The sequence below is a fragment of the Calidris pugnax genome, unplaced genomic scaffold (assembly GCF_001431845.1).
Source record: "Calidris pugnax isolate Ruff unplaced genomic scaffold, ASM143184v1 scaffold486, whole genome shotgun sequence".
NCBI classification, from domain to species: Eukaryota; Metazoa; Chordata; class Aves; order Charadriiformes; family Scolopacidae; genus Calidris; species Calidris pugnax.
The window spans coordinates 220,984-231,333 of NW_015091332.1; the positions used below are offsets into that span (position 1 = coordinate 220,984).

The 10,350-nt window shown below is 46.2% G+C and overlaps 1 protein-coding gene across 3 annotated transcripts in view; it reads left to right on the plus strand.

Moving 5' to 3' along the window:
* Positions 1–10,350, plus strand: part of EDC3 (enhancer of mRNA decapping 3) — a 58,785-nt gene that overhangs the window by 28,448 nt on the left and 19,987 nt on the right. For all 3 annotated transcript variants that reach the window (XM_014960975.1, XM_014960974.1, XM_014960976.1), the window contains exon 4: positions 5,146–5,481. In XM_014960975.1, the coding sequence (XP_014816461.1) occupies positions 5,146–5,481 (336 nt within the window). The remainder of the gene's footprint in view (positions 1–5,145; positions 5,482–10,350) is intronic.

Consider the following 10,350-nt stretch of genomic DNA (forward strand, 5'->3'; position numbering starts at 1 on the left):
TTAGACTGGAGATGAGGAGAGGGTTCTTCACTGTGAGGGTGGTGGAGCACTGGAACAGGGTGCCCAGGGAGGTGGTTGAGGCCCCATCCCTGGAGATATTCAAGGTGAGGCTCGATGAGGCCCTGGGCAACCTGGTCTAGTTGGAGGTGTCCCTGCTGACTGCGGGGAGGTGGGACTAGATGGCCTTTGGAGGTCCCTTCTGGCCTGGGCAATTCTATGATTCTATGATTCTGTTGCTTCCACCTGGAGTTTGGGAAGGCTTGGAGAGCTCAGCCTGTTGCCTTGGTCTGGGGTTTCATTTCTTGTCCAGCCATTGGATGCAGTTCCCTTGTCAGTGGTGGCAGTTGCCGGCTCCATCCCAAGCTGTGTCCAACTTTGGAGTGGTTTATACATCACCTTTGGTTGGGATTCCCCCTAGGGCAGAGAAGGAAAGTTGTGTGTTAGTAAAAAGCTTTCCCTTTCTCATGAAACTATGTGTATAAATGTCTGGTTGTAGCTTGTACACTGGAATTCTCCTTGGTGGAAAGCCTGGCCTTTTTTCTCTCTTATATCATGTTTTATCAACAGCAATTCTGGAATTCTACCAGCTGCCCTTTCCTGGCTTCTTGGCAAAAGTTGCCAACCAGTAGTTGGTTCTCACCCACTTCATAAAAACTCCTTGATGTCTCCAGCAGCTCGAAAGCTGGGTCCAGTTCTGGGCTCCCCAGTTCAAGCAGGATTGGGAACTGCTGCCTCACAAAACTATGTGTATAAATGACTGGTCGTAGCTTGTACACTGGAATTCTCCTTGGTGGAAAGCCTGGCCTTTTTTCTCTTATATCATGTTTTATCAACAGCAATTCTGGAATTCTACCAGCTGCCCTTTCCTGGCTTCTTGGCAAAAGTTGCCAACCAGTAGTTGGTTCTCACCCACTTCATAAAAACTCCTTGATGTCTCCAGCAGCTCGAAAGCTGGGTCCAGTTCTGGGCTCCCCAGTTCAAGCAGGATTGGGAACTGCTGGAGAGGGGACAGCAGAGGTTACAGAGATGATGAGGGGCCTGGAGCATCTCTCTTGGGAGGAGAAGCTGAGGGACTTGGGACTTTTTAGTCTGGAGAAGAGAAGGCTGAGGGGGGATCTGATCAATGTCTATAAATACTTAAAGGGTGGGTGTCAGGAGGATGGGGCCAGGCTTTTTTTTCAGTGGTGCCCAGGGGCAGGACAAGAGGAAATGGGCACAAACTTGAACATCAGAAGTTCCACCTCAAGATGAGGAGAAACTTCTTTCCTGTGAGGGTGTCAGAGCCCTGGAAGAGGCTGCCCAGGGAGGTGGTGGAGTCTCCTTCTCTGGAGACATTCAAACCCCACCTGGACACGTTCCTGTAGGACCTGCTCTGGGTGGCCCTGCTTTGGCAGAGGGTTGGAGGAGATGATTTCCAGAGGTCCCTTCCAACCCCGTATCATTCTCTGAAAATCACTGCGTCGGAGAATGAACTCCCTGCTCTAGTTCGGAGCGATTTGAAAATATTAGAAATAGAGAGGCTATAAATAGAGGGTATTGTCAAAGTGTGGTGACGCTGACCACACAGCTCTTTATGGCCACTTTCAGTTGCTTTGGTACATGCAAAATAGAACTATTTCACGTTGCGCCGCTGCTGCTGTTTTGAAGAGGTGAGTGGCTTTGTGGCTGCGGTCGGTGGATTCGAGTAAACCTGATACACAGGGTGGCTGTGGTGCTGCCAGAGACTGAAATGATGAGCTGTCTAACTTTGTAGGTGCCCTTTAAGATGTTTTAATTAACATAGCATTGCTGTAGCTGTAATGGTTTTGGGGAAGAAAGGGAAAAGCCAACATCTTTTGTTGGCCCAGGTGATAAAGCTGGGGGAAGTTGATTCTCTCCATCTTTTCGGCGCTTGCAAGGGATGCTCGGGCAAAACTGGTTTGAAACTGGTGTAACTAGAGCACTCAAGCTCACTTTTAAAACAAAAACCCCACCAGAATAACAAACTGCTCTCGTTAGGAGTAATTTTGGGGAGGTTTTGCATGATGATTCCACAAAACCTTGAAGATTTGGGCTCTTACCCTGCTGTTTCAAGGTGGGAAATGCCAGTCTCTGACTTCTTGTGCGCTTTTTGCTGTTGCCAGACTTGTGAATTACAGCCCACTCAGAGATTGGAGCTGCAGCAGCTTTGGGAGTGTTTTAGTGTGTTCAGGTCTGTTTTCTTTAATTCTTAAGACACCGGAGTAGGAGCTGCTGAGTGTTTCAAAGAGCTCCCTCGCTGTGGGGGCTGGGAAGGCTGTCAATTAGTCACTTAAACGGGTGTCTAGAAAAAACAAGTGACACACGATCTAAAATATGGGGGGAAGTCCTTGCTGAGACAATGCATTCTTCACTGAGAATAAAACCCAAATACATATCCTTAGTGAGCCAGCTTTCAGCGTGGCCTAAGTTAGACACAGTGTTAGATGAGCTAATTATCGAACACACAAATGAATATAAATGAATTTACCAGAGCTGAGAAAGTCCTTGCAAAGCCCTGAGAACTCCAGGCAAACCTGCCTTGTGTCTTCCAGGAAAACCCTCTGTGCTCTGCTCTGGTTTTATAGAGCTTTCTATATGGCCTAAGTTAGACACAGTGTTAGACTGAGCTAATTATCGAACACACAAACGAATGTGAATGAAGCTGGTGAGGGGCCTGGAGAACAAGGGAAAGCTGTCAATTAGTCACTTAAACGGTTGTCTAGAAAAAACAAGTGACACACAGTCTGAAATATGGGGGGAAGTCCTTGCTGAGACAATGCATTCTTCACTGAGAATAAAACCCAAATACATATCCTTAGTGAGCCAGCTTTCAGCATGGCCTAAGTTAGACACAGTGTTAGACTGAGCTAATTATCGAACACACAAACGAATGTGAATGAAGCTGGTGAGGGGCCTGGAGAACAAGTCCTATGAGGAGAGGCTGAGGGAACTGGGCATGTTTAGTTTGGAGAAGAGGAGGCTGAGGGGAGACCTCATTGCCCTCTACAACTACCTGAAAGGAGGTTGTAGAGAGGCAGGTGTTGGCCTCTTCTCCCAAAGGACGAACGACAAGACCAGAGGAAATGGTCTCAAGTTGGGGCAGGGGAGATTTAGATTAGATATTAGAAAGAACTACTTTACTGAGAGAGTGGTCAGGCCCTGGAACAGCCTGCCCAGGGAGGTGGTGGAGTCACCATCCCTGGAGGGATTTAAGAAACGTATAGACATGGCTCTTCAGGGCATGCTCTAGTGCCCAAGGTTATTGGTTTATGGTGAGGTGTTGAGTGTGGGGTTTAGTTGGTGGGTGCGGTGTTTTTGGTGGGCGTTTGGTGTGGGGTGTTTTGTATTTGTTTGGGGTTTTTTTGGTTTTTTTGTGGGTTTTTTTGGTTTTTTTGTGGTTGGACTCGATGATCTCAGAGGTCCCTTCCAACCACTAAGATTCTGTGATTCTGTGAATTTGCCATTGCCAGAGCTGACAAAGTCCTTGCGAAGCCCTGAGAACTCCAGGCAATCTGCCTTGTGTCTTCCAGGAAAACCCTCTCTGCTCTGCTCTGGTTTTATAGAGCTTTCTATAAAGGCTTCAGGTCATCATAAGGGTGTCGTGGAGTTAACGGCTGCAATTTAAGTTGTGTAATTGAGCTACTGAATAACTTTGCTGGAGAGAGAGGGAGAGAGGGATGAGTTGTGTTTATTAACTCGGTCGAAATCAACGGGTTGGTCTAAAACGTGCCAGTTCCTGTCCTGATTCTGAAGTGAATGAAGAAACTTCAGGGGGAGGGTGCTTGGCTTTCTAGGAGAAGGAGGAGGATTTCACAAGTGGGAAATGTGGGAAGTTAGAGCTCGGGTTTGTTAGGCAGCCTGACCCCAGCTTACAAATTAGCCTTTCCAGGTAGGGAGAAGGAGGGATTTGCCACTTCTGAAGGTGACAAGTAACTTCAAGGGAAGCAAAACCTTTTGGGATGTTTTCTAAACATTTTTAGATGACTGGAAATTCTTCCTGTCTTCTGTCTAATGTGTAAAGAGGGGAAAAAACCTGCTTTTTCATTTAGGGAGGAGGTATATAAGGAGCACACGTCATCGTGGTAAGTTGTTTCTATGTTATCAAACGGATTCTGTCAATAAACTCATTTGCATAAATTGCTCGCAAAGGTGATGTCTTAAACTCTGAGAGATATTTAATGAACCAGCAGTTTTGGTGTGATAACTCTTACTCCATCTGTTGGATGCTGTAGGGAATACCTGGAATTGCTGGAATTGGCCTGAAATGTTTTCTAGTAATTTAACAATGAGTATAACAAACAGATGAATGTTGTCAGGACGTGTGTTTGTACAGGTGACCTGAATAATAATGTAAGAAAAAAGCAAGTAGAGGGATATGTTGACCTTGTGATTGTATATGGTTTTGTATCAGTCCTTGATCTCCAGCCATACATTGGGAATGAGGAGGCTTTGATTGTTCCACTCTGGAGAAATTCAATTTCCACAATTACTTGTGATTGGGAAGAAGTGTATTTATATGTGCAAGCCAGTGAATAAGTAGAATAGTGCAATAAAAATAAGGGAAAGAACTTCATATCGGTACAGAAATGCGTACCTATTGATAACAAGTGCAAGAAAAAGAAATGCTTTATATTCAGGGTTCCCTTAAAGATCATTAATAGGTGACCAGCCCGTTACGGAAGAAAACACCTACATTAGTCTCTGAAATTTAGGGAAATTCCAAAGACGGTCTTGGGCCACATGCCTGTATCAACATGAGCTCAGTACAGGAGGAAGATTGTCTTAGATCATGGTTAGCTTATTATCTTAGTGATAATGTGATAATGTGATGCTACCTTGAATGAAATGAAATGTGAAGAAACACTTATTTTGCTGCTGGGGTCAAGCTTGTTTTTCTAACCTCGCCAATGGAAAGTCTCTCCTGATGCTCGAGTTGTATTTTTTTTTAGTTTACATGACTGTGAGTATGCCAAAACTGAGATCTGCAGCGAGTATCCCTTGAGTCAGTGGATTGCAAGCATGAGTTCATCTCTCTTATAAAATTTCCAGGGAAAATGTGTGAGAAAATGCCTTTTTTTATTATTCTTATTTTTTTTTTCCCCATTTATGACACGCTTTCAACCTCCTTTTTTTATTTTTGTCTAGGGTCATCCAGCAGCCGTCACCCCAACCAAGTGACTCCGAAAAAGAGCGGCTTGAAAAACGGGCAGATGAAGAGCAAAGATGATGAGTGTTTTGGGGACGACATCGATGAAATCCCCGACACGGATTTTGATTTTGAGGGGAACCTGGCCCTTTTTGACAAAGCGGCCGTGTTCGAAGAGATTGAAACGTACGAGCGGAGGAGCGGCACTCGGTCCCGGGGCACCCCCAATGAGAAACCAGCTCGTTACCGGCACGATGAGAACATCTTGGAGTCGGAGCCCATAGTCTACAGAAGGATTGTGGTACCCCAAAATGCTAACAAAGAATTCTGCACGGGTATGCCACGGCCCTTACCCATAAGGGCACACACTTGGCTGCTTTCCTGGGATGCACATGTTGGATCACAGCATCACAGAATGCTGTGGGGTTGGAAGGGACCTCTGGAGATCATCTCCTCCAACCCCCTGCCAAAGCAGGGCCACCCAGAGCAGGTCCCACAGGAACGTGTCCAGGAGGGGTTTGAATGTCTCCAGAGAAGGAGACTCCACCACCTCTCTGGGCAGCCTCTTCCAGGGCTCTGCCACCCTCACAGGAAAGAAGTTCCTCCTCATGTTTAGGTGGAACTTCTTATGTTCAAGTTTGTGCCCATTTCCTCTTGTCCTGTCCCTGGGCACCACTGAAAAAAGCCTGGCCCCATCCTCCTAACACCCTCCTTTTAAGTATTTAAAAGCATTGATCCCCCCTTAGTCTTCTCCAGACTAAAAAGACCCTCAGCCTTTCCTCATCAGAGAGATGCTCCAGGCCTCTCATCATCTTTGCAGCCTCTGCTGTCCCCTCTCCAGCAGTTCCCTGTCCTGCTTGAACTGGGGAGCCCAGAACTGGACCCAGTCCTCCAGATGGGGCCCCCCCTCCTCCACCTTCTGCTCACACTCTTCTTGATGCCCCCCAGGATGCCATCGGCCTTCTTGGCCACGAGGGCCCATTGCTGGCTCATGGGCATCCTGTTGTCCACCAGGACTCCCAGGTCTTTCTCCTCAGAGCTGCTCTCCAGCAGGTCACCCCCACCCTGTCCTGGTGCAGGGGGTTGTTCCTCCCCAGGTGCAGCACCCAACGCTTGCCCTCGTGTAGGATGGTTTTCCCCCATGGGGTGTTTATCAGCGTGGCCTGGTACAAGGGAGGGCTTTCGTTGATACAAAAATTGGGTCAGTGCCTTGTTTCTGCATCCAACCTTTATTTGCAATATTTCCAAGATAAAAGAGACTCAGGGCAACAAGGTAAGTGTTTTTTGTGGTAGGTGACCAAAGTGATGTTTGGATAAAGAGAATTGAAACTGAACAGGAGCTGTTTGACTCCTTGCTTTTGGACTTCAGCAGCACCACAAACCTGCCTGGACCCGATCGCTGGCTCTTGAGAGGGGGAGGGATGGTCTCAGGGTTCTGGGTCACAGTAGCACGTCCTAATTTGTGCTGTCTTGCTAAAAGGCAGGAGTTTTCATGTGTTTCTGATACTCTTTGGGTGGTAGTTGTATATTTCCGCGTGGTTTTGCGGAACTTTAAATGTCATCGGTGTAAAAAGAGACACTTCTGGCTCTTCCCATCCATGATTGCAAACGTTGGGTGTACAAAAGGCTTTTTATGCAGGATGCTCCCCTCCCACTGCTGCTGTGGAGGGGACAAACACGTGTGTGTGTGTGTGTGTGTGTTTGTGTGTAAAGAATGTCTTTCTCTCCTTTGCTTTACCTCACTCTTTAATTATAAAAGGAAAGGAAAAGTTTTAGGCGGATGCTCGAGGGGATGATCCCCTCCCACTGCTCCTGTGGAGGGGACAAACACGTGTGTGTGTGTGTGTGTTTGTGTGTGTAAAGAATGTCTTTCTCTCCTTTGCTTTACCTCACTCTTTAATTATAAAAGGAAAGGAAAAGTTTTAGGCGGATGCTCGAAGCAAAGTGTTTGTCAAGTGGATGATGAGGAGAAAGTAGCTCAGCATGAAGCACCAGCTGCTGGGCAGATGTTCTCCTGCCAGCCTGAATTTCTGATAGAATGGGTTTCATTTCATGTTCAGTAGTATTTTATTTCGCTTTAGTTTATTTTTGCCAAGCCCCAGGAGCTAGTTCTATACTCTGACAGGTTTTACTCTAAGGGATCTTTTTATTTCTGGGCACAGACATGCTGGGAAGTGCAGCACCTGTCCTTGATGCTGTATTTTGGTGTGAATTCCCCTTACTTTAGCCTAGTTGTGGTTTGGAGCTGCGTTCCTGGAACATTTCAGGAACATTTCCTGGGATTCCAGTCCAGAATGAGAATAAATAATTCCCCATCAGAATAAAATCAAACTTCAGATCTTTTTCTTTTTTGTAGAAAGACACTAAATAGCTGATACCCTGGTTGTCTGGCCACGGAGCAGAAGTATCATTGGGTCCTTGATCTGTCATTCTTTCTCTGCCCAGAAACTCCCAACTGGGGGGTGAAACCCTTCACAGGAGGAAGCTGATTCATTTGTAGGGATTTGCTGCTTTTTTAAGTCCTTTTTTTTTTTTCTTTAATGATTCTGCTGTACCACGATGTCAGAGTTTGCCATTTGTGTCATCCATCATACCATGGATCTCTTCTGCTCTTGGATGAGACCAAACCCTACTGGGTGACAGCAGAAATTGTCCAGCTCCCTATTGTGTGTTCAAGGATACTTAGGGAAAAATGAAAGAAGAGAGTAAACAAGCCATGAGACTTTCCCCACCGAGTGCTTTGTCTTTCACAATTTTAAGGCTTCCTGAAGCAGAAGTGATAGTTCAGCATTAATAGCTTCTGATGAGGCTTTTTTTTTTTTGGGGTGTTTTTTTATTTTTTTTGTTGCTTCTGCTTAATTTAACCTACTGCTTTTGAAATCTCCACGTGCTTTCAGTGTGAGGAGAAGCTCCACTGATTGCCCGTGTGCCTTTTGAAGAAGCATTTCTTCATTTTGGTGTGTTATTTAATTTTTTTTCTTTTCTTTACTACTCATTTTTTAAAAATTTGCTACTTGTCAATTCATCTTCCGGATGGTTTGTTTGCGAGGAGACGGGGCCTCTGGGTCTAGACTGAAACAAAAGCTAACCCTGCTGTTGGCTGCCAATTTGAGAAGTGTGGCTAATGCTAATTTCGAGCTAATTCTAGCAGTACTGCTCCTGGGAGGAAAACTCTCGATGTGTGATAAGCAGCGAGCAGCAGTAAGTAAATTTGGGGGTGTGGGGGGGATGAAAATGAAATCACGTTTCATTTTCACTGCAGCCCGGTGAAGAAAAAAAAAAACCAAACAAACCCAAACTGCTGTTTTCTTGCTTCATTCTTGGCAAGGCTTTCCGGGGAGGGTGGTAAATGACTCCCCTCTGGAGCTGCAGGGTCTCTCGCTAGCCTCATTAGCTACTGTTGGGTGATTAGTCTCCCCTCTGGAATTCTGGATTTGTTTGGGAAGAAAAGCTGTGGTGTCACACAACGGGCAGGGGATTGACAGCTTAGGGTTCCCCGTCGCCTGCATTCCCAGTCCTGTGAATGGTGATAAAAGCCTCCCAGTGCTGCGGCTCTCGGGATGGATTTGGTTTTTATTCCCCCAAAAAAGGGTTGACTTTGTGTCCACTGAGGAAGTTTACTTTTTATTTAGGAAATGCTAATGGCCATCTAGCAAAAAAGCTCTTGTAAACACTTGTAACTCGCCTGCTGGTTCTGGCATTCAGTCTTAGGGGTTTGTTTGGTTTTTTTTTTTTGGAGAGAGTCAGCCCTCTGAGGGACAGAGAGATACTCAGTGTGTGCTGGGAGTAACAACGCTCTGTCACTTGAAAAATAGCTTGATTTCTTTTGTTTAGCAACTGGAAGGAGGATGCTAAGCTGGAGGCAGCCTGCCCCCTCTTAGTGGCTCAAAGAGCAGCAGCTGCTGACATGAGAGTGCCAATAGCCCCGAAAGCTGTGAGTTTTGGATCTGGCCGTGGCAGGATTTCACTTTTTCCTTCTGAATTCTCCCTACGGAGCTGTCTCTGGACTCCTAAGGGGAGCTCTACTTGCAAAAAGCACTTCCTAGTTACAGGAGCAATAAGGACTTCATCATTTTTTTCCCCCCCCCAGGCCGATCTTGTAGATGATTGTCTTAAAAGAGCTCTGGCTGATAGAATAATTATTCTGTCTGCTATAATAGCACAAACAAAGTGATGCTGGTGATTGACAGTGAGCTAATACCCAGCTCTTGTCGCCGGGAGAGGGGAAGAAATCTGTGAATCTTTGCTGCTTTTTTTATGCCATGTTTCCAAGGAGCTAGAAAATAACCAGGATTGCGCGGCGGTAAAAACCAGCAAACTGCTGATGCCAGTTCTCCAAATTCCTGTCCCTGCTTTTATTGCTGACTAAAGCAATCCGTGTAGGACGGAAGCAAATCTTGATAAACTCTTTGGTCCACCAGGATGCTTTTCTCAGAGGTAATTTGACAGAGCTGGGGTGTCCTGTGGGTGTATCAGCATGTGTTTTAGGAGTAAGCAGGGGATGAAGAGGAGGATCTGTTCCAAACACAAATAAACCTGAACTTACCAGATCATGCCCATCCCTGGCTTCTACATGTGAACCTCTCTGAAATACCTAATTAGTCTTTACTCTTTGGGGCTGGGCTGCTGTTATTTTGGGCTCAGGTCTTTTAGTGGCAGCTGCAAAGCCAACGTTCTGTGGGTATGTTGGAGCTCGGAGGGGTTTGTGGTGGGATGGAGCATCTCCGTTCATCAGCAGTGACTCTGGATAATATCATCTCCAGCATAACAGACTCTCCCAAATTGTTCTCTTTTTTGCAGTTCATTCCCCCTTTCCTCTTAACTTTATTTCTGCCAAGACAGTGCCTTTCTGAGCACACTGAGTAAAGAGGAACTACCTGAAAGGAGGGTGTAGAGAGATGGGGGTCGGTCTCTTTTCTCAAGTCACAGGCGACAGGACAAGAGGAAATGGCCTCAAGTTGCACCAGGGGAGGTTCAGGCTGGATATTAGGAAAAATTTTTTCCCTGAAAGGGTTCTCAGGCATTGGAATGGGCTGCCCAGGGAGGGGGTTGAGGCCCCATCCCTGGAGGTGTTCAAAAGACGGGTTGATGTAGTGCTGGGAGGTCTGGTTTAGTGATGATGCTCCTTGTTTGTTGTGTGGGTGTCTATTTTTGTCAGTCAGGTTGACGGTTGGACAAGATGATCTTGAAGGTCCCTTCCAACC